A 25,466-nucleotide genomic window follows, 5' to 3' on the forward strand; every position below is an offset into this window, starting at 1 on the left:
CCTAAACGCTAATGTCAAAACCAGAAAATGTTAACTTTCTTCCTATTTCTATTGTCATCAATAGTGTGAAATACAGCTGAATGAGTGATAATTACCTCATGGAGTCCTTCTCCTTGCCCCCCTCAGGTCCTTGGACTGTGTTGTCAGTTTGAACAGGCTCAGCAGTTGGAGAGAAAGATGATTGTTCAGTGGTTGGAGCTTTAGTTGCTGTGTGGTAAAAAATACAATCGTATTATGACTGGTGTACCAGAGAGACACAGGGTAGACTGAACTATAACAAGATATTGTTGCTAAGCTACAGTATGACCTTCTTGTCTAGCTTATTTAATTTACCCCAACATGTGGATTTTAACTTAGTATTAGCACTGCTGAGTTCAAACCAATGGTAGGACCACTAAATATTCCCAAAAGCTTTAAATCAGGTTACTATCAATTTGTTTTAGATGATCAGCCAGCAAGACTGGATAAAACCAGGTTAATACTTAATTATACAGTATCTGATTGCTCTCTACTCACTGGTCATAGTGGTGGTACTTTGTGTGGTGGTTTGTTGTCTGACAGTGATGTGAACAGGCATCATAAGGTCTCCCACTCCACACCTGTACCAGCCAGTGTTCTCCATCTTCAGTCCACTCATAGTCACCGTTAGGATGTTTCCTCTGGTGGCATCAGTGGTCTGATGTAGGGTCACTGATTTTCCCTCTGTAGTCCCAGAATTCTCCCACACACATTGGACACGAACACAAATCCTACACCACTTCCTATTTCCAGTGTCACTATAGTAACATTTTACAATGACACTCCCTCCTTCAACTCCAGTCACCTCCTGTTGGTCCACATAGAGTTCTGGAGTACCTGAACACAGAGGTACAGACACCAAAGAAGGTCCTGAGTGATCAAGTGTTTTTTTGTAACAATTGACCACAAATATCATAATGATGATATGATGTATAGAGAACAGAAAGTAGACATATACCAACACCCCTCATGTCATCTTGAACAATAATTGTGATACCAGTAAATGAAACCAGAACACCAGTCATGTAATCATATGGAAGAGTTGCAGGGATCTTACCTGCAGTGACAGATAGTTGGAATCTTTCTATCATGACATCTGATCCACCATTGATCACAAACCACCCGTAACTTCCAGAGTCCACTGGCTCCAGATCAGTCATGGTCACAGTGATTGTTTGCTTGTTGATGTCATCAGAGATTGAGGCCTTATCTGTGCTCTTGAAAGGGTCAGGGGAGCATATTCGCCAGTGACCTACTTTACACAAGTATTTCACATGTGGTTTGTATTTCAGATCATAGCGACATGGGATGGTGATGGAACCTCCTGTCTCCACAGACACACGATAAGCACCTGTCGACACAACAACAGAAAACAAATTAGATTGGAATTCAAGCAAATTCTCAGCAGAAAAGTCACATTCCATCTGGACTATAATGAATTTAATATAGGAAGTGTTATTGATAAGACAAGCTCCCATCCAAATCTTCCAACAGTCCTACCTGTGGGGTTAGTTTCAGGTAAATGTTGTGATTTTTCAGCCACTCCTGAACCTGTGACCAGAAACCACCTTCATAGCGGCAATACCAGAATAAGTGATTTTATGATTCTGTCTCTTTGCAGCAAAATCTGCAGATATAAGATGGTTGTATGCCCCATATACATAACATTCACTAGGCGGTGGCAAGAATTTTGTAGAGTAGTTTAAAGTTTAAGTTTTGAATCAAGAGTTGTTTTGTGTATCAGTTCAGTTTGGGAATAAGCCTTCTTCCATGGAATAGGATCCCTATTTTCTCCCCCTTCCACTTGCCTCTTCCATTTTTGCAGTAATGCTGTAATCAGTTGGTTGTATATTTTTGTTAGGTGCATGTGTGACATAACTCCACCATTCCTATTCATAATTTCATTAATAAAGATAATTAATTTATTCCTTAAACAATGTATTTTTTTCTCTCGATCAATTAGTATATTATAGTTAAACCATAATATTTGTTAAAATATTTGTTCTGTCTTTTCTGGAGGATGAATCTGGAATTGCAACCAGCGTTGTATGGTTTGTTTTAGAAAGGGTGATATTCTTACCTGAATTAACTGAAAGTGAGAGGTTGTAGTCTGGATAAAGGGGAAAAGTCAATTTTCAACAATGGGTGAGCCATTCTTACTAATCTACTTCATAACAAGTTCAGCTTTAAGTATAACTTTTGTGTGACTGATGCTTTAGTGAGAGGTTGAATGCTTTAATATTTAATCATTTTAGCCCTCCGAACTCATGTTTATTATATAAATAAGCACGTTTAATTTAATCTTGTTTGCCATTCCAAATAAAGTGAAATATTTTTTTGCTCATATAATTTAAAAAACATATCGTTTGGCGTAGGCAGGGCCATAAGTAAGTAGGTAAACTGGGATATGATAAGGAATTAATCAACCATTCAATTATTTATTTAGGGATATGAATAATGGTACATTTATCATAGTTTGGTTGTAATCCAGAGGTTTAAAAAAATTATCTAGATCCTCTGTGAGGCTGTGCAGGGATCCAAATTACGTATTTAAGAGAACTTGACTCATCATTGCAAAATTATACCGTTGTTTTTAAGCCCTGGATTTCTAGTTCCTCTATTTTATTGTTGGATCTGATTTTAATAATAGCTAACATTTCGATTGCCATAATAAATAGATACACCAACAGTGGACAACCTTCTTTTGCTCCTCTTTACAGTTGAATACTTTCTAAAAAGTAGCCATTAATTATACATTTTACACCTGGAGTTGCATTTCATAACTCTAACCCATTGTATAAGAGATAGTCCTAAATTAAAATAGTCCAGGAATTTATAAATAAATTCTTACTTTATCAAAAGCCTTTTCAAATTCTGCTATGAATACCGGACCTGGCATCCTAGGTTTTTCATAGTGTTCTGTTGTTCCAAGTACTTTACTATGTTATCTCCATTGTATCTTCCATGTAAAAAAAAAAACCTGTCTGATCATGTCACGTCTACTCCCGCTCCCCCTCTCCGGTGCTGTACTTGCTTCTTGACTCCCAGCGTCTGGCGTTACAAATCAGGATGAATAATATCGGATAACACCTTTTTAATTCTTTGCGCTATGCATTTAGCTAGGATTTTTGCATCACAACACTGAAGTGTAAGAGGCCTCCAGTTTATTAGGTGGACTGGATCTGTATACCTATCTCCTGGGTCCTGGGTCCTGGTCCATACTGTACTTTGAGTACATCAAAAAAAGGTTGATATATATCTCAACTGGTATGCAAACCAGCCCTGGAGGTGTCATTAGCCTAAAGGCTGCATTGCACCAAGAAGTTCCTCCTCTGCAATTTGGCCATGACATGAGTCTTTCTGTCCAGTGTTAATTTGACACCAGGGGAAAAAATCCTTACAGTTAACTTCAGTTAGTGGAAATGGATGAGACTGAAAAGATGACATATTCTTGAAGTATTTTGCTTCCTCTTTCAAAATACAATTTCATTAATCATAGATGACTCCATTTGTAAAACGTTTCTGTAAAGTATTATTGGTAGCATTTCTATGTTTAAGATTCAAAAAGATTTTGTTAACTTTTTTCCCCATTTTCAATCCAGTTAACTTTATTGTTGTAATATATTACTTTTGTTACTTCCTGAATAAGTTACTCCATTTATTTTAATTTTTTCCCATATTATCCATCTGTACTGTTATTTCCTCAATTTCCTTTCTTAATATGAACTCTTTTGACCAACATTTTATTTTATTTAAAGATGAGTATTGAATTGCCTGACCTCTGGAGGCACATTTGAAAGTGTAATATACAATAAGGGGGATCTGCTGTACCTATGTTATGCAGGAAAAAGTCAGTAATAAATACATTTGTCGAGCTTAAAAACAGTTTGTCATCCAGTAAACTTTGATTACATTTCCAATTCCTTGCTCAAGTTGAATTTCTGAGTCATGTGGAAGCCAATTATTTAATGGTCTGACGTCATTCTGCCCCCTATCAGAACCTGTTTTACGTTTGGAACCAGAGAGAAGAAAGTAGTCAAGACGAATAGCTTGATGAAGCCTCCTCCATGTATATCTCACCAGGTCAGGATTTTTAATCCACTAGTTCTAATGTGTCCATGATATTCGTAATTTCCCGAAGTGCATGAGGGTAATAGTTTGTAGTGTGATTTCCAATACGTTCCATTGAGGTACTTTACACTGTATTATAATCTCCCACCATAATAATACAGTCATTTGTGTGGATCATCATTATTTGGACCATATAGATTCATTAGCCAAATCTGTTTATAGTCCAATAGCATATTTAAAAGGATCCATCTTCCTTGAGGATCTGTTTTGACAACTTGTACATTCGGATCTAAATAATTATTAATTAATATCATCACCCCTTTTGAGTTTCTTTTTTCATGACAGAAATATATTTATTCCTCCCCGTCCTTTTTTCCACACAAGTTGTTGTAGAGTGAGTCTCCTGTAAACATTAGATATTATATATTTTTTCTTTTAGCCAGGTACAAATGTGTTGTATTTTTTTAATCATCTGCTAACCAGGGGTCGGGAACCTATGGCTCCCGAGCCAGGTGTGGCTCTTTTGATGATTGCATCTGGCTCGCAGATAAAACAAAATATTCTCACTTGTTTTAATCCATCCATCGATTTTTCACTGCTCATGTCCTGTTCAGGGCTGCAGGAGCAATTGTCCATTATTTTAATTAAATTTTGAATCAGTCTGCTCGGTCATTAGCTCAAAGCTAACCCTTCGACGAAGAAGATGGCGAAAAGAAAAAAAGATGACGAGTATCGTACATTTCAGGACGAATGGACCGAAGAATTCGCCTTTGTGGAGAGAGCAGGTTCTGCGGTGTGTCTAATTTGCAATGACAAAATTACATCGATGAAACGGTCGAATGTAAAGCGGCACTTCGACACGCGCCATGCTACCTTTGCATCAAAATACCCTGCGGGAGACAGCAGAAAGAAAGCGTGCCAAGAGCTACTGAGCAGGGTGCAAGCTAGCCAGCAGCAACTCCGCGTATGGACCCGGCAAGGTGACTATAATTCCGCTAGCTTTGCTGGATCTTTAGCAATAGTGAGGAACGGAAAACCATTCACAGATGGCGAGTATGCTAAAACGTTCATGCTGGATGTAGCCAATGAACTTTTTGATGATCTTCCGAACAAAGACAATATAATTAAACGGATACAAGACATGCCTCTGTCGGCAAGAACTGTTCATGATCGTACCATCGTGATGGCAAACAAAGTGGAGGAAACGCAAGTGAAGGACATAAATGCAGCGCCGTTCTTTTCCCTGGCTTTGGATGAGTCAACAGACGTGAGCCATTTGTCGCAGTTCAGCGTGATTGCAAGATATGCTGTTGGTGACACACTGCGCGAAGAAAGTCTTGCAGTTCTGCCATTTAAAAGGGTCCACAAGAGGTGAGGATTTATTTAAGTCTTTCATGGAGTTTGCTCAAGAAAAAAATCTACCTATGGATAAACTTCTCTCGGTGTGTACTGATGGTGCTCCGTGTATGGTGGGGAATAAAAAAGGATTTGTGGCGCTTCTCCGTGAACATGAAAATAGACCCATCCTAAGTTTCCATTGCATTCTACACCAGGAGGCACTTTGTGCTCAGATGTGTGACAGGCAGTTTGGGGAAGTGATGTCGCTGGTCATTCGTGTGATCAACTTTATTGTTGCTCGAGCCTTAAATGATCGCCAGTTTAAAACACTGCTGGATGAAGTTGGAAATAACTATCCTGGTCTGCTTTTGCACAGCAATGTGCGTTGGTTGTCAAGAGGGAAGGTGCTTAGCCGTTATGCGGCTTGCCTGAAAGAAATCCGGACTTTCCTTGAAATGAAAGGCATCGAGCATCCTGATACTGACATTTAGTTGAATTCACTTTTAAAATATATTATATGGCTCTCACTGAAATAAATTTCCAATTTTTTTGCTTTCATGGCTCTCTTAGTCAAAAAGGTTCCCGACCCCTGTAAGCCATTACAATTGTAACTGGCAATACTACTTCCCCACTTACCATAATGATACCCAAGTTTCAGTTATACTTACCATAATAAATGTTTGTAAACGTACCATTAAAAATTTACCTGATGATTGAGTGTCCATATAACTGTACCATAATATTTGCACTGTTAAGCATTACTGTAGCTGCAACTGTGTAGTCCTCCAATATTACACCCGCTATAAAATCTCCCCACATCTGGGAGGTCTGTTGTTCTTGAGACCATTAGAACACCATCCTGAACCATGACACCCTTTGTCCGAAGCAAACCGTTGGCCGCCGTTTAGCGTAGCCCAGAGGGAAATGTTGGCCATCCCATGAGAACCTAACTCAATACTGCTACCCTTCACTCACACATTCAAAGCCCAACAGGTCTATTGCATGTCTATGAGGGTGCTTCTTAAAGGGGAGCGGGGTAAAAAGAGAAAATATAATGAAATAATATATAGCCTAATAATAATAATAATATTAGAACATAATAATAACAGCACAAAATTATAGATTCATGTTCATATTAAGATAATCACAGCAAATGCATTTCAGCCCAGTCTGTTCAATTAATTGTATCCAATTGTTCGTAAAATGAACATAATGTAAAAAGAGAATGGTCCTTCTATATAATATCAGTTGTTATTGTCCATTACATGCATGTTTAACCCAGTGTTAACCAGCCAGCCGCTCGCTAGCAGAGTTAACAGACCCTGTTGACAACACCCAACCCATTTGCCGGTGTGTATCTGAACAATAATATCTGCATGTTTGATATTGAGATGTATTGTTTACATGGTGTTAAAAAGATAGTGACACTAATTGTTCTAGGATCATATAGTCCTACTCCAGTAGAGAACCGGGTTATTAACCTTCTTCCTATATAAATTCTTCATCCTATCCTACTGTAGCCCCTCAGAGCTGTCAATATTCTTTTATCTTCAATTCTATTCGTTCAGATTCACATCGGCCAAAAGGACAGCGCAGTCTAACAGCATTAAAGTCCTAATAAACCCCAATCTCAGTCTTCAAAATATATATTTTTTTTAAGTCAGCCTTACCCATTTTCTCCTTCCCATAAATCTAAACCTAATTTTAAAGTCCACATAGTCCAACGTTCTGTATTGCATTAGTAAAAAACGAAAACCATCATGCGTTAAAAAATACAGTAATAATAATATAGGATTGTAATGTGTGGTGCGGTGCAATGTGTATCAGGGACTACTTCAGCATGAGGTTTCACTCTCAGCCAAATTGAAGTCTTTCGAATGCTTGAACAATTAGTTGTTAACATACAACTTATCGACCACCAGAAGAACATTGTGCTTCTCTGTGCTGAGCATTTTGAAAGTGGGGCATAGGGCACTTCATCTCTCCACTATTTCATGGGGGAATAGAGAACGGTGTGTTCCTCGTCTTCAGATCCCTACCCTGTTGTAGCAAGGCAATCTTCATTTCGGAGTGAGTTAGCCTACTATCGAACAGTGCCCAGTGGTGTAAAGTTTTGGGGGTATCTGTACTTAACTTTACTAGTTATATTGTTTTACTTTTAATTTTAGTTCACTAAATTCCTAAATAAAATCATGTATTTTTATCTCTATACATTTTCCTTGGCACCCAAATGTACTAGTTCTTGCTTAGCAGGACAGAAATCTTTTCCAATTCACGCACGTATCAAGAGAACATCCGTGGTCATCCCTACTGCCTCTGATCTAGCAGACTCAAACAGAGAACATCCGTGGTCATCCCTACTGCCTCTGATCTAGCAGACTCACTAAACAGAGAACATCCGTGGTCATCCCTACTGCCTCTGATCTTTCAGACTCACTAAACAGAGAACATCCGTGGTCATCCCTACTGCCTCTGATCTTTCAGACTCACTAAACATACACGCTTCGTTTGTAAATTATGTCTGAGTGTTGGTGTGGAGATACAAAGAGCTGTAATGGGTTTGCATAAAAAAATATGTTGCATAAAGCTTACTTCATTATTCTATGTTTTAAATTCTTTTTTACTGCATCAGTGATAGCATGCCCCTGGATACCCATAAATAAAAGAACAAGAAAATGGTGCCATCTGATTTGCTTAATATAAGGAATTGGAAACGTAAGTATAATTTAGCAGTTACATTTACTTTTGATACCTAAGTATATATTCATTTAAAACTGAATACTTTTAGACTTTTACTTGAGTAGTATTTTACTGGGTGACTTTCACTTTTACTTTAGTATTTTTTCTATTAAGGTACCTTTCCTTTTACTCAAATATGGCAATATTATTCTTCATAGGCTACTTCTACACTTCAGATCAAGTAATTCTGCTTTCATTGTGTCATTATCATACCATAGCTTCTTTGTAGTGCGGGGTTCCCTAACTGGTGGCCTGCGGCCCAAATTTGGCCGACAGGTGATTTTATTTGTCTCCTGCATTTTTCTTAGCAAAGAAAATACATATTTTTTTCATTGTTTGACATAAAATAGTGGAAAAAGACCAGCAAATTTTTATTTTGGATATCTTTTCCACTGAACTACCAAGCATAATATAAAGATAAACAGGGTTTAAAGTGATTATGTTTTAGTCATCTGTTTGTGCTTCTTGCGGTCAATTTGCAGTCTATTAAATATTTGTAATTATGTTCAGACCTCTGACCATCCGCTTGAGAAGAAATAGACTCGCAGCTGAATGTAGTTGATTATTCCTGACCTAAACTGTAAAATATATATTTTTTAAATGTGCAATTTGAACCGATAATTCCATCTCAACTGTTGCTGCTCAACACCAACTAAATAGGCAGCCAGGTCCTCCATCTTTATTAACACAATACATTATTTTATTTGATATATGATATACAAATGTACTAATTAAATAAAATATTAAATTGTAGTGCTCTTGTTCGCTTCAATGTGTATGATTATTGTTGGAGCATATCAAAGTGTTGATCGATAAATAGTTGAAGGTTCTCTATATTATCCAGAATGTTTGTTTTGTAGTTATCAACAATTTCTACATTTTCCGATTAATTCATGGGACAAGCTGTATCTACCACCCTGACACTTGGCACGTCATTTCCCTCCTAAAGAACATGTTACCCTTACCTGAGAGTCTGGAGATGTAACGGCGGTCCTCCTCCTCTTCATCCGAAGAGGAGGAGCAGGGATTGAACCAAGGTGCAGCGCGTTGAAATGACATAATGAACTTTTATTAACAAGACAAAACGAAACAAACTATACTTGAAAACTAATAAAATAACAAAACGAAAGTAGACAGACCTGAACGACGAACATACATAAACACGAGAACGCACGAACAGGGAAAAAATAGCCTACATGAAATGAACAAACCGTAACAGTCCCGTATGGTGCGACAAACACTGACACAGGAGACAATCACCCACAACGAACACTGTGACAACGCCTACCTAAATATGACTCTTAATTAGAGGAACGCCAAACACCTGCCTCTAATTAAGAGCCATACCAGGCAACCCAAAAACCAACACAGAAACAGAAAACATAGAATGCCCACCCAAACTCACGTCCTGACCAACTAACACACAAAACTAAACAGAAAACAGGTCAGGAACGTGACATAACCCCCCCCTCAAGATGCGTACTCCGAACGCATCACCAAAAAGTCCAGGGGAGGGTCTGGGTGGGCATCTGACCACGGTGGTGGCTTAGGCTCCGGGCGTGGTTCCCACCCCACCATAATCAATCCCCGCTTCCTTAGCCTCCCCACAATGACCACCCTCCAAATAACCCCACCTAAATTTAGGGGCAACACCAGAATCAAGGACAGCTCTGGGACAAGGTAGCTCAGGACATAGGGATAGCTCAGGACAGAGGGAGAGCTTAGGAGAGAGAGGTAGCTCAGGAGAGAGAGGTAGCTCAGGATAGAGGGGCAACTCCAGACTGAAGGGCAGCTCCGGACAGAGAGACAGCTCTGGACTGAGGGGCAGTTCAGGATTACTAGCCGCTTCTGGCTGAGGGACAGCTCATGGCTGACTGACGGCTCTGGACGCTCATGGCAGGCTGACGGCTCTGGACGCTCATGGCAGGCTGACGGCTCTGGACGCTCATGGCAGGCTGACGGCTCTGGACGCTCATGGCAGGCTGACGGCTCTGGACGCTCATGGCAGGCTGACGGCTCTGGACGCTCATGGCAGGCTGACGGCTCTGGACGCTCATGGCAGGCTGACGGCTCTGGACGCTCATGGCAGGCTGACGGCTCTGGCTGCTCATGGCTCTCTGACGGCTCTGGCTGCTCATGGCTCTCTGACGGCTCTGGCTGCTCATGGCTCTCTGACGGCTCTGGCTGCTCATGGCTCTCTGACGGCTCTGGCTGCTCATGGCTCTCTGACGGCTCTGGCTGCTCATGGCTCGCTGACGGCTCTGGCAGATCCTGTCTGGCTGGCGGCTCTGGCAGATCCTGTCTGGCTGGCGGCTCTGGCAGATCCTGTCTGATTGGCGGCTCTGGCAGATCCTGTCTGATTGGCGGCTCTGGCAGATCCTGTCTGGTTGGCGGCTCTGGCAGATCCTGTCTGACGGGCGGCTCTAGCGGCTCCTGTCTGGCGGACGGCTCTAGCGGCTCCTGTCTGGCGGACGGCTCTGTAGGCTCATGGCAGACGGGCGGCTTTGCAGGCTCATGGCAGACGGGCGGCTTTGCAGGCTCATTGCAGACGGATGGCTCAGACGGCGCTGGGGAGACGGATGGCTCAGATGGCGCTGGGGAGACGGATGGCTCAGATGGCGCTGGGGAGACGGATGGCTCAGACGGCGCTGGGGAGACGGATGGCTCAGATGGCGCTCGGGAGACGGATGGCTCAGATAGCGCTCGGGAGACGGATGGCTCTGGCCGGATAAGGCGCACTGTAGACCTGGTGCGTGGTGCCGGAACTGGAGGCACGGGGCTAAGGACACGCACCTTCATACTAGTGCGGGGAGCAGGGACAGGGCACACTGGACTCTCAAAGCCCACTCTATACCTGGTGCGTGGTACCGGCACTGGTGACACCGGGCTGAGGGCAAGCACATCAGGATTAGTAGGGGGAGAAGAAACAGTGTGTACAGGGCTCTGGAGACGCACAGGAGGCTTAGTGCGTGGTGCCGGAACTGGAGGCACCGAACTGGATACACGCACTACAGGGAGAGTGCGTAGAGGAGGAACAGGGCTCTGGAAATGCCCTGGTAGCCTAGTGCGTAGTGTAGGCACTGTAGGTACTAGGCTGGGGCGGGGAGGTGGCGCCGGAAATACCGGACCGTGCAGGCGTACTGGCTCTCTTGAGCATTGAGCCTGCCCAACCTTACCTGGTTGAATGCTCCCGGTCGCCCGACCAGTGCGGGGAGGTGGAATAACCCGCACCGGGCTGTGTAGGCGAACCGGGGAAACCATGCGTAAGGCAGGTGCCATGTATGCCGGCCCGAGGAGACGCACTGGAGACCAGACGCGTTGAGCCGGCCTCATGACACCTGGCTCAATGCCCAATCTAGCCCTACCAGTGCGGGGAGGTGGAATAACCCGCACCGGGCTATGCACACGTACAGGAGACACCGTGCGCTCTACTGCGTAACACGGTGTCTGCCCGTACTCCCGCTCTCCACGGTTAGCCTGGGAAGTGGGCGCAGGTCTCCTACCTGCCCTTGGCCCACAACCCCTTAGCCCCCCCCCAAGAAATTTTTGGGAGTTACTCACGGGCTTTTCGGGCTTCCGTGCAAGACGCGTCCCCTCATAACGCCGGTTCCCTTCTCCGGTTGCCTCTGTTCTCCTCAGTGCCTCCACCTGTTCCCATGGGAGGCGATCCCTTCCAGCCAGGATCTCCTCCCATGTGTAGCAACCTTTACCGTCCAATACATCGTCCCAAGTCCATTCCTCCTTCTTTCGCTGTCCCTTACTCCGTTTACACCGCTGCTTGGCTCTGGATTGGTGGGTGATTCTGTAACGGCGGTCCTCCTCCTCTTCATCCGAAGAGGAGGAGCAGGGATTGAACCAAGGTGCAGCGCGTTGAAATGACATAATGAACTTTTATTAACAAGACAAAACGAAACAAACTATACTTGAAAACTAATAAAATAACAAAACGAAAGTAGACAGACCTGAACGACGAACATACATAAACACGAGAACGCACGAACAGGGAAAAAATAGCCTACATGAAATGAACAAACCGTAACAGTCCCGTATGGTGCGACAAACACTGACACAGGAGACAATCACCCACAACGAACACTGTGACAACGCCTACCTAAATATGACTCTTAATTAGAGGAACGCCAAACACCTGCCTCTAATTAAGAGCCATACCAGGCAACCCAAAAACCAACACAGAAACAGAAAACATAGAATGCCCACCCAAACTCACGTCCTGACCAACTAACACACAAAACTAAACAGAAAACAGGTCAGGAACGTGACAGGAGAAGATGAGGAGGAGGAGGGAGAGGGAGAGATGAGAATCCATTTCTGGCTCTGTGTCGCCGTTTGTTTTATATGGTACCAATTCACAATGTGTGTGTCAAGAACCAAGACACCAAAGAGAATGACTGAACTTCCTAATAGCTACAGCTGTCTGTATCTCTCTTCCTGCTTCTGTTTGAGTGTCTATGCCCCCCTCAGTGGCAGATAGAAACTATTACATTCTATGAACTAGTTGTAACATAAGGCTCTAAGGAACTACAATTGATATTTGTATTTTATTAGCACATTTTTAGATCTTCTATCAAATAAAATCATGTATAGTGTTAATTAAAATGGATGACCGGGCAGCCTATTTAGTTGGTGTTGAGCAGCAACAGTTGAGATGAAGTCAGAGGTTCAAGTGTGTAAAAAATATAATAAATAAATATATAATATACAGTTCATGGGTTGGTGAAGACTGGATCCAGAGGTTGTATTTACAAACATATACAGATGACAAATATTATGAAACATAATTAACTTGCAAAAAATAATACACTTACTTGGCCAATAACGATATATAACTTCAAATCAAGGACTAAGGCAAAACAGACCACATTTACACTAGTCCTCCTGAATAGAGTTCATCCCCAGAGTTGTAAACTCACTGAGGGGCACTAGAACGTCTAGCTGAAGTGTACTTTTCAGATTATTCCATGCCTGGTGCACAATAGGAAAAGGCAGTCTTGCCTAACTGGGTAACGGCCCTAGGGACTTTACGTAGCAAGCACCTAGTAGACCGTGTCTGGTAACTGCTAGTGGTGAAGGAGGACAGGCTATAAAGGTAGTGGGGGAGTTTACCTAGAAAGGCTTTGTATATGAACACATACCAACGTAGCTATCTGCTCATGTAAAGTGAGGTCCAGCCCACGATTTGAAACAAGGTGCAATGGTTGGTGAGAAAATTGGCATTTGTAACAAAGCACAAGGATGCATGATAGACTGAGTCCAGTCTCTGTAGCACAGAGGAGGCTTCAGGCATGTAAATTAAGTCACTATAATCAATTACTGAAAGAAAAGTGGCTTGAACAAGCCTTGTTCTGAAAAAAATTAAACCCAATTTCAGTTTAAGCTTCCTCACAATAGTATCAGTATGAATATAAGAGATTATTGTTCAACCATATACAGTTGAAGTCGGAAGTTTACAGACACCTTAGGCAAATACATTTAAACTCAGTTTTTCACAATTCCTGACATTTAATCCTAGAAAAAATTAAATGTCTTAGGTCAGTTAGAATCACCACTTTATTTTAAGAATGTGAAATTTCCGAATAATAGTACACAAAATGATTTATTTCATATTCCCAGTGGGTCAGAAGTTTACATACACTCAATTAGTATTTGGTAGCATTGCCTTTAAATTGTTTAACTTGGGTCAAACGTTTCGGGTAGGCTTCCACACGCTTCCCACAATAAGTTGGGTGAATTTTGGCCCATTCCTCCTGACAGAGCTGGTGTAACTGAGTCAGGTTTGTAGGCCTCCTTGCTCGAACACGCTTTTTCAGTTCTGCCCACAAATTTTCTGTAGGATTGAGGTCAGGGCTTTGTGATGGCCACTCCAATACCTTGAGTTTGTTGTCATTAAGCCTTTTTGCCACAACTTTGGAAGTATGCTTGGGTCATTGTCCATTTGGAAGACCCATTTGCGACCAAGCTTTAACTTCCTGACTGATGGGTACTTCCGGCGCCGACCGAGATGGCCGCCTCGCTTCGCGTTCCTAGGAAACTATGCAGTATTTTGTTTTTTTATGTGTTATTCCTTACATTGGTACCCCAGGTAATCTTAGGTTTCATTACATACAGTCGGGAGGAACTACTGAATATAAGAGCAACGCCAACTCACCATCGTTACAACCAGGAATATGACTCTCCCGAAGCGGATCCTGTGTTTTGCCTTCCACCCAATACAATGGATCTGATCCCAGCCGGTGACCCTAAACAACGACGCCGTAAAAGGGGCAAACGAAGCGGTCTCCTGGTCAGGCTTCGGAGACGGGCACATCGCACTCCACTCCCTAGCATACTACTCGCCAATGTCCAGTCTCTTGACAATAAGGTTGATGAAATCCGAGCTAGGGTAACATTCCAGAGAGACATCAGGGATTGTAACGTTCTTTGCTTCACGGAAACATGGCTCACTCGAGAGACGCTAACGGAGTCGGTGCAGCCAGCTGGTTTCTTCACGCATCGCGCCGACAGAAACAAACATCTTTCTGGTAAGAAGAGGGGCGGGGGTGTATGCCTTATGATCAACGAGACGTGGTGTGATCATAACAACATACAGGAACTCAAGTCATTCTGTTCACCTGATCTAGAATTCCTCACAATCAAATGTCAACCGCATTATCTACCAAGGGAATTCTCTTCGATTATAATCACAGCCGTATATATTCCCCCCCAAGCAGACACATCGATGGCCCTGAACGAACTTTATCTGACTCTTTGTAAACTGGAAACCACACACCCTGAGGCTGCATTCATCGTAGCTGGGGATTTTAACAAGGCTAATCTGAAAACAAAACTCCCTAAATTCTACCAGCATATCGATTGTGCTACCAGGGCTGGTAAAACCTTGGATCATTGTTATACTAACTTCCGCGACGCATATAAGGCCCTCCCCCGCCCTCCTTTCGTAAAAGCTGACCACGACTCCATTTAGTTGATTCCAGCCTACAAACAGAAACTAAAACAGCAAGCTCCCGCGCTCAGGTCTGTTCAACGCTGGTCCGACCAATCTGATTCCACGCTTCAAGACTGCTTCGATCACGTGGATTGGGATATGTTCCGCATTGCGTCCAACAACAACATTGACGAATACGCTGATTCGTTGAGCGAGTTCATTAGAAAGTGCATTGACGATGTCGTACCCACAGCAACGATTAAAACATTCCCAAACCAGAAACCGTGGATTGATGGCAGCATTCGCGTGAAACTGAAAGCGCGAACCACTGCTTTTAACCAGGGCAAGGTGACCGGAAACATGACCGAATACAAACAGTGTAGCTATTCCCTCCTCAAGGCAATCAAACAAGCTAAGTCCCAGTATAGAGACAAAGTAGAGTCGCAATTCAACAGCTCAGACACAAGAGGTATGTGGCAGGGTCTACAGTCAATCACGGATTACAAAAAGAAAACCAGCCCCGTCGCGGACCAGGATGTCTTGCTCCCAGACAGACTAAATAACTTTTTTGCTCGCTTTGAGGACAATACAGTGCCACTGACACGGCCCGCTACCAAAACCTGCGGGCTCTCCTTCACTGCAGCCGAGGTGAGTAAAACATTTAAACGTGTTAACCCTCGCAAGGCTGCAGGCCCAGACGGCATTCCCAGCCGCGTCCTCAGAGCATGCGCAGACCAGCGGGCTGTGTGTTTAAGGACATATTCAATCAACCCTTATCCCAGTCTGCTGTTCCCACATGCTTCAAGAGGGCCACCATTGTTCCTGTTCAAAAGAAAGCTAAGGTAACTGAGCTAAACGACTACCGCCCCGTAGCACTCACTTCCGTCATCATGAAGTGCTTTGAGAGACTAGTCAAGGACCATATCACCTCCACCCTACCTGACACCCTAGACCCACTCCAATTTGCTTACCGACCCAATAGGTCCACAGACGACGCAATCGCAACCACACTGCACACTGCCCTAACCCATCTGGACAAGAGGAATACCTATGTGAGAATGCTGTTCATCGACTACAGCTCAGCATTTAACACCATAGTACCCTCCAAACTCGTCATCAAGCTCGAGACCCTGGGTCTCGACCCCGCCCTGTGCAACTGGGTCCTGGACTTCCTGACGGGCCACCCCCAGGTGGTGAGGGTAGGTAACAACATCTCCACCCCGCTGATCCTCAACACTGGGGCCCCACAAGGGTGCGTTCTGAGCCCTCTCCTGTACTCCCTGTTCACCCACGACTGCGTGGCCATGCACGCCCCCAACTCAATCATCAAGTTTGCAGACGACACTACAGTGGTAGGCTTGATTACCAACAACGACGAGACGGCCTACAGGGAGGAGGTGAGGGGTCTCGGAGTGTGGTGTCAGGAAAATAACCTCACACTCAACGTCAACAAAACAAAGGAGATGATTGTGGACTTCAGGAAACAGCAGAGGGAGCACCCCCCTATCCACATCGACGGGACAGTAGTGGAGAAGGTGGAAAGTTTTAAGTTCCTCGGTGTACACATCACGGACAAACTGAATTGGTCCACCCACACAGACAGCGTTGTGAAGAAGGCGCAGCAGCGCCTCTTCAACCTCAGGAGGCTGAAGAAATTCGGCTTGTCACCAAAAGCACTCACAAACTTCTACAGATGCACAATCGAGAGCATCCTGTCGGGCTGTATCACCGCCTGGTACGGCAACTGCTCCGCCCACAACCGTAAGGCTCTCCAGAGGGTAGTGAGGTCTGCACAACGCATCACCGGGGGCAAACTACCTGCCCTCCAGGACACATACACCACCCGATGTCACAGGAAGGCCATAAAGATCATCAAGGACAACAACCACCCGAGCCACTGCCTGTTCACCCCGCTATCATCCAGAAGGCGAGGTCAGTACAGGTGCATCAAAGCAGGGACCGAGAGACTGAACAACAGCTTCTATCTCAAGGCCATCAGACTGTTAAACAGCCACCACTAACATTTAGTGGCCGCTGCCAACATACTGACTCAACTCCAGCCACTTTAATAATGGGAATTGTTGGAAATTATGTAAAAATGTATCACTAGCCACTTTAAACAATGCCACTTAATATAATGTTTACATACCCTACATTACTCATCTCATAGGGATATGTATATACTGTACTGTATGTCATCCACTGCATCTTGCCATCTTTATGTAATACATGTATCACTAGCCACTTTAAACTATGCCCCTTTATGTTTACATACCCTACATTACTCATCTCATATGTATAGACTGTGCACTATACCATCTACTGCATCTTGCCTTTGCCGTTCTGTACCATCACTCATTCATATATCTTTATGTACATATTCTTTATCCCTTTACACTTGTGTGTATAAGGTAGTAGTTGTGGAATTGTTAGATTAGATTACTTGTTGGTTATTACTGCATTGTCGGAACTAGAAGCACAAGCATTTCGCTACACTCGCATTAACATCTGCTAACCATGTGTATGTGACAAATAAAATTTGATTTGATTTGATGTCTTGAGATGTTGCTTCAATATATCCACATAATTTTCCTCCCTCATGATGCCATCTATTTTGTGAAGTACACCAGTCCCTCCTGCAGCAAAGCACCCCCACAACATGATGCTGCCACCCCCGTGCTTCACGGTTGGAATGGTGTTCTTCAGCTTGCAAGCATCCCCCTTTTTCCTCCAAACATAACGATGGTCACTATGGCCAAACAGTTCTATTTTTGTTTCATAAGACCAGAGGACATTTCTCCAAAAAGTACAAACTTTGTCCCCATGTGCAGTTGCAAACCGTAGTCTGGATTTTTTTTATGGTGGTTTTGGAGTGGCTTATGACAATATTGGACTCGTTTTACTGTGGATATAGATACTTTTGTACCTGTTTCCTCCAGCATCTTCACAAGATCCTTTGCTGTTGTTCTGGGAGTTATTTGCACTTTTCGCACCAAAGTACGTTCATCTCTAGGAGACATAACGTGTCTCCTTCCTGAGCGGTATGACGGCTGCGTGATCCCATGGTGTTAATACTTGCGTACTATTGCTTGTACATATGAACGTGGTACCTTCAGGCATTTGAAAATTGCTCCCAAGGATGAACCAGACTTGCGGAGGTCTACAAAAATGTTTCTGAGGTCTTGGCTGATTTCTTTTGATTTTCCCATGATGTCAAGCAAAGAGGCACTGAGTTTGAAGGTAAGCCTTAAAATACATCCACAGGTACACCTCCAATTGACACAAATTATGTCAATTAGCCTATCAGAAGCTTCTAAAGCCATGACATCATTCTCTGGAATTTTCCAAGTTGTTTAAAGGCACAGTCAACTTAGTGTATGTGAACTTTCGACCCACTGGAATTGTCATACAGTGAATTATAAGTGAAATAATCTGTATTTAAACAATTGTTGGAAAAATTACTTGTGTCGTGCACAAAGTAGATGTCCTAACCGACTTGCCAAAACTATAGTTTATTAAGAGGAATTTTGTGGAGTGGTTGAAAAATGAGTTTTAATGACTCCAACCTAAGTGTATGTAAACTTCCGACTTCAACTGTGCCTAGGTATTTGTAAGATTACATATTTTTAATGGAGATAAAATGGAGCCCTGGGGTACACCTCTAGTAATCTCAATGAAGCTAGATTCTCAGCATAGACACATTGTTTTCTGTCTGTGAGATACTTCCGAAACCAATTGACAGCCACTGAGACCAATGTTATTGAGTCTGGCAAGCAACAGTTTGTGGTCAACTAAAACCAAACTGAACCCCACACAGGATGTTGTTTTTCAAGCAGGAATATATTTAGCTGAGAGTTCACTAGAGAATACTTTGACCAGGACAGGGAGCTTGGAAACAGGGCAATAGTTATTCACATCTGAAGGATGTCCACTCTTTAGTAGGGGGTGAACATATGCTGATTTCCAAATAGTGTGTATTGAATAGTTAGTTAACATTTTTTTAAGACATTTATGCTTAATCATTAACAGTTCAAGTATATATCTTTCTTGCAAGCACACACAACTCAGAAACAATGTATTTGGGCAGAGACACAACTTTCTAACAATATCCTGATAGATTTTATAGTTTATTAACAAAGCATGCATTGTTAACATATAAAGCAGACAGTCTTAACTAGTCTTAACTTAGCACTATACTATGATTCAGTAAATAAGATCAACAATGAAACAAATCATATGTGGTTATTAACAACACATAAATAGTCAAATTAGGTCAAATACATAGGTAAAAAGTACCATAAATGAACAGTTTCTAATTGTGTGTGTTTTACCCCTGAAAAGCAGGTACAAGAAGGAAATCTGTCCCTTGGTGTCACCAGAGAGACCTGTCTGGTTTCTACTCATCTTTAATTTCACCTCAGAGTCAGTTTGCCTTGAACTTCACCACAGCAATGATGGTGCACAGTAGGAAGAGCACTGCATTACCGATTTTTGGCATGTAGAAGAATGTTCTCTCCCATCTGAAGAAGAATTAAAACATTTAGAACATGTTCCTCTGTAAATTGCTGCAATACATTTTTTTAAGGGAAATTGTAAAGGGAAGACTTCCTATTTCTAGAGGCAGTGCAATGTGTATTTAACAGTTTGTAGCGGCAGTGATGACTGACTGGAAAGTGTCTTTAATGAGTGTGGATCATTGACGGTGGAAGTGTAGGTATCTTCCATGTACTTGTAGATCTATTGAACTAATGGTGAAAGACTGTTTATTGTCAAATACAGTCCATAATATATCACAGATAAATGTATATATATATAAAAAAAAATTGTGCTGCAATGACAAAATGGAAATATTTGTTCACCTCTTCACACGTTTTATGTGGAAAGTGACCATCCAAGAATAGAATGCTGCTAATTCTACAACCACAGAGATATGAGGAAGTGGTAAATGTATCTGTCTCTATGATGGTAAATGTCTCTATAACAGAGTCTGAGGAAGTGTGTTGGCCTGTACTCAGTGTGAAAACAATTAAGGAGGGTGTTTTTGTGCCCTAAACTCTCGTGTGAAAAACATTGATCTTCATCTTCAGACCACTCACAGTCAACGTTAAGACATTTCTTCTGGTGACATCAGTGGTCAGCTGTAGGGTCACTGATGTTCCATCTATATTCCCAGAATTCCTATCCACACAGGAGACACTGCCACCAATCCTGGACCACATACGTCCAATGTCACTATAGTAACAATGTACAATGACACTCCCTGCAACTCCAGTCACCTCCTGTTGGTCCACAGAGTTCTGGAGTACCTGAACACAGAGGTACAGACACCAAAGAAGGTCCTGAGTGATCAAGTGTTTTTTTGTAACAACTGACCACAACTATCATAATGATGATATGATGGATAGAGAACAGAAAATAGACATATAGCAACATTCCTCATGTCAACTTCAACAATAATAGTGACACCAGCAGTATTGTGCTCGAGACCATCTAAAGCGAGTCAAGACCAAGACCTGGAGCGAGACGAGAGGTTCGAGACCGAAGCAAGACTGAGACCAGAAAAATGCAAGTCCAATTCAAGACCATGATTGTTATACTGTCAAATCGCCATCATAATAAAAGTAAAAAGCTACTCTACAAATGATTACCAACCCAAACACAGTGGGGAACAATGAGGGTCTTCTACGCCTTGAGAGAAGAGCTAAGGATTTATATGAAAATAATCATCATATTTTCACCAGGGGTGTAATCATAGAATTACATACACAATCCATATTATTTTCATATATGATCTCTGTGGTCCTAGTAGTCTAGGACTGGTAAAGATTTGTCATATCACTTTTAACATGCATTACCTTTTAATGTGGCAGAAATACAACCAGTCATGATGTTTCAGCTGATTGTCAAACAATCACTTCAATAAGGCGCTCCTGTAGGCTACCCGCGAACGTTGCTCCATTCACAAAATAATTCCAGCATCCAAACAGTGCACTTGCACAATTTGATGAATGGAAAGAGACATCGGTTACAAAACACCTACGTGTATTGTAATGACAATCTGTGATTGTCATTAGGTCTACACTTGTAGACTGAATTGATGCGTCCACTGCTTCATGTGACTGGGACACCAGATATCACCACCACCAACATGCCCATAGGAATCATTAGGACTGTTAGATCAATGGAACTGATGGTGAAAGACTATGTTTATTGTAAAATATTGTCCATAAAACATCTAAGATATTACGATTTTTGTATGATCCTTTTTGTGCTGCTACGACTAAATGGACCTATTTGTTCAGCTCTTTACGCCTTTTATGTGTGAAACTTGGCCATCCAAGAATAGAAGGCTGCTACTTCTACAAACCACAGAGGTGGGAGGAAGTGGTAAATGTCTATAACAGTGTCTTGGCCTGTACTCGGTGTGAACACATTAAGAAGGGTGTATTTGTGCCCTAAACTCTAGTGTGAAAAACAGAAAATGTTACCTTTCTTCACATTTCTATTGTCATCCATTTGGAAGCTGAATGAGTGATAATTACCTCATGGTGTCCTTCTCCTTGCCCCCCTCAGGTCCTTGAACTGTGTTGTCAGTCTGAACAGGCTCAGGTCCTTGGACTGTGTTGTCAGTCTGAACAGGCTCAGGTCCTTGGACTGTGTTGTCAGTCTGAACAGGCTCAGGTCCTTGGACTGTGTTGTCAGTCTGAACAGGCTCAGGTCCTTGGACTGTGTTGTCAGTCTGGACAGACTCAGCAGCTGGAGAGAAAGAGGATTGTTCAGTGGTTGGAGCTTTAGTTGCTGTGAGGTAAAAACATCAATGTCATTATGACTGGTGTACCAGAGAGACACAATATAAACTGAACTGTAACAAGACATGGTGGCTAAGGTAGGACCTTCTTGATCAGTTTATTTCATGTGGATTTTAACTTAGAATTAGAACTATTGAGTTCAAACCAATGGCATGACCACAAAGTATTCCTAAAAGCTTTGAATCAAGTTACAGTTCAATCTGTTTTAGATGATCAGCCAGCAAGACTGGATAAACCAGGTTAATACTTAATTCTACAGTATCTGATTGCTCTCTACTCACTGGTCATAGTGGTGGTACTTTGTGTGGTGGTTTGTTGTCTGACAGTGATGTGAACAGGCATCATAAGGTCTCCCACTCTACACCTGTACCAGCCAGTGTTCTCCATCTTCAGACCACTCATAGTCACCATTAAGACATTTTCTCAGGTGGCATCAGTGGTCTGATGTAGAGTCACTGATGTTCCATCTATAGTCCCAGAACTCGTCCACACACAGGAGACACTGCCAACCCTGCCAATCCTACACCAGTTCCTATTTACATTGTCACTATAGTAACATTTTACATTGACACTCCCCCGTTCAACTCCAGTCACTTCCTGTTGGTCCACATAGTGTTCTGGAGTACCTGAACACAGAGGTATCTGAGCTTTTAGATTGACAATAAATTGATGATTAAAAAACATATGGATGAGCTTGTTAAGAAGTTGAGATTTAAAGTAGGCTTCATTTACAGAAATAGATCATGCCTCTCCTTAAACATCAGGAGGCAGATAGTACAGTCAACTTTCCTGCCAGTTATCGGAACGCAGCCACTACTCTTAAACCTTTGTATGCCATCTATCTTTGCGCCCTTCGCTTTGTCACAGGTAACAGTTTTAATACGTATCAGTACATCCTGTATCAAAAGGTTAGCTCGTCTTCATTAAGGTCCCATAGTTCACTTCACTACTCCCTTTTTGTTTCACAAATATCTACTACACAAGTGTCCAACCTACCTCACTTCACTGTTAAAATGTTTTAATATGAGAAACCAAACCTGTTTACAGGAAAGATTAACTCTCAAGGTTCCACTAGTACGTACCGATCTAGGTAAATCCGCCAGTTTTAATGCCTTTCATTTTTTTTTTTATCCTACAAAACTCCCTAAATCTTGACTCTCGGGTGCCCCTAGGGCAGTTTAGGACTTTAATGTTGAAAGTATTTAATGACAATTTCAACTGTTTGGATTTCATGTAAATAACTGTATTTGAAGCTGTGGTTTTGACTCTGTCATTTGAAGTTTATTTTTATTTATCATTTTTAATTTGTTGTATTGTTGTCCTCGGGGCACGATCGTAAATGACACCCTGGTCTCAATGGGTTCCCATGAATAAATAAAAGTAAAAATGACATTTAAAAAACGGACACCAAGGAAGGTCCTGAGTGATCAGTAAATGAAACCAGAACACCAGTCATGTAATCATATGGAAGAGTTGCAGGGATCTTACCTGCAGTGACAGATAGCTTGAACCATCCTGTCCTGACATCTGATCCACCATTGGTCTCCACAGCACACCAGTAACATCCAGAGTCCTCTGGCTCCAGATCAGTCATGGTCAGAGTGAAGGTTTGCTGGTTGATGTAATGAGAGATTGAGGCCTTATCTGTGCTCTTAGGAGGGTCAGTGTGTAACAACAGGGGAACAACTATCGAAATTATCTTCTATACACAAATATTTCAAATGTTTGACATGATAATGATGATAGTGACATTGGATGGTAATGGAGCCTCCTGTCTTCACAGACACACGATAAGCACCTGCAGACACAACAACAGAAAACACATCAGATCAGATTGGAATTCTCACAACAGAAAAATGACATTCCATCTGGATTTTAACACACATAATACAGGAAGTGTTATTGATAAGACAAGCTACTGCTCCTGTCTTCAGAGTTTCAGCATGTGTCCAGTCCCAGTACCTGACCTCAACTTCAGCATTTCTTAGAAACATGTTACCCTTAACTGAGAGTCTGGAGAAGATGAAGAGGAGGAGGAGGAGGGAGAGATCAGAATTCATTTCTGGGTATGTGTCTCTGTGTGTTATATGGTACCAATGTACGATGTGTGTGTCAAGGAACAAGGCACCAAAGAGAATGACTGGATTTCCTAATAGCTACAGCTGTCTTTAACTCTCTTCCTGCTTCTGTTTGAGTGTCTATGCCCCCCTCAGTGGCAGATAGAAACTATTACATTCTATGAACTAGTTGTAACATAAGGCTCTAAGGCACTACAATTGTTATTTGTATTTTATTAGCACATTTTTAGATCTTACATCAAATAAAATCACTTATAGTGTTAATAAAGATGGATGACCCGGCACCCTATTTAGTTGGTGTTGAGCACCAACAGTTGAGATGAAGTCAGAGGTTCAAGTGCAAAAATAATATAATTTATTTAAAAGTGCAGGTGATCTTTTTGGTATATGAATAAACTACGATCTCACTTTGTTGTAGACTCTTCACGGTAACAGAGAAGGTACTCTGGTTGATGTCATGAGCGATTGAGGCCTTATCAGTGCTCTTGGGATGGTCAGTGTGTAACGATTCTCGTTGGTGGAAGGAGAGGAGGACCAAGGTGCAGCGTGGTACATGTTCATTTTAATAAACAAAATTAACTGAACACTGAATTGACAAAAAATAATAAAGAGCGAGAACGAAAACAAAACAGTTCTGCAAGCAATACGCACAGACAGAAAACAATCACCCACAACACACAATGGAAAACAGGCTACCTAAGTATAGCTCCCAATCAGAGACAACGATAGACAGCTGCCTCTGATTGGGAACCACACCAGGCCAAACACAGAAATAGACAACCTAGACATACAACATAGAATGCCCACCCACATCACACCCTGGGCACGGCGTGACGCAGTGCCCACTACATAAGAGCACATATCCTGGTAATATCTTTGACACAAGTATTTCACATTTTTGATGTAATCCTGATGATAGCGACATCAAATCAAATTTTATTTGTAACATGCGCCAAATACAACAGCTTTAGACCTCCGTGAGATGCTTACTTATGAGCCCCTAACCAACGATGCAGTACAAGAAATAGAGTTAAGAAAATATTTACCAAATAAACTAAAGTAAAAACTAAACTAAAAAGTAACACAATAAAATTACAATAACGAGGCTATATACAGGCAGTACCGGTACCGATTCAATGTGCGGGGGTACAGGTTAGTCGAGGTAATTTGTACATGTAGGTAGAGGTAAAGTGCGGGGGGGTCAATGTAAATAGTCCGCGTGGCCATTTGATTAATTGTTCAGCAGTCTTATGGCTTGGGGGTAGAAGCTGTTAAGGAGCCCTTTGGACCTAAACTTGGCACTCCGGTACCACCTGCCGTGTGGTAGCAGAGAGAACAGTCCATGACTTGTGTGACTGGAGTCTTTGACACATTTTTGGGCCTTCTTCTGACCCCCGCCTAGTATTTACGTGGGTCCTGGATGGCAGGAAGCTTGGCCCCAGTGATGTTCTGGGCCGTACGCACTACCAT

The 25,466-nt window shown here is 42.3% G+C and overlaps 1 protein-coding gene across 1 annotated transcript; it reads right to left on the bottom strand.

Annotated features, from left to right (window-relative positions):
* Positions 1 to 91: 91 nt before the first annotated feature.
* LOC139543457 (uncharacterized) lies at positions 92 to 25,466 on the bottom strand. The gene is made up of 10 exons (XM_071349558.1): positions 25,406 to 25,466; positions 23,918 to 23,931; positions 23,708 to 23,716; positions 23,407 to 23,569; positions 22,483 to 22,544; positions 21,674 to 21,865; positions 20,331 to 20,415; positions 1,076 to 1,369; positions 517 to 855; positions 92 to 207 (listed from the first exon to the last, which is right to left on the bottom strand). The coding sequence occupies exons 1-10, from the start codon at positions 25,464 to 25,466 to the stop codon at positions 92 to 94; spliced, it is 1,335 nt and encodes a 444-aa protein (XP_071205659.1).

The sequence above is a fragment of the Salvelinus alpinus genome, chromosome 18 (genome assembly GCF_045679555.1).
Source record: "Salvelinus alpinus chromosome 18, SLU_Salpinus.1, whole genome shotgun sequence".
Lineage (NCBI taxonomy): Eukaryota > Metazoa > Chordata > Actinopteri > Salmoniformes > Salmonidae > Salvelinus > Salvelinus alpinus.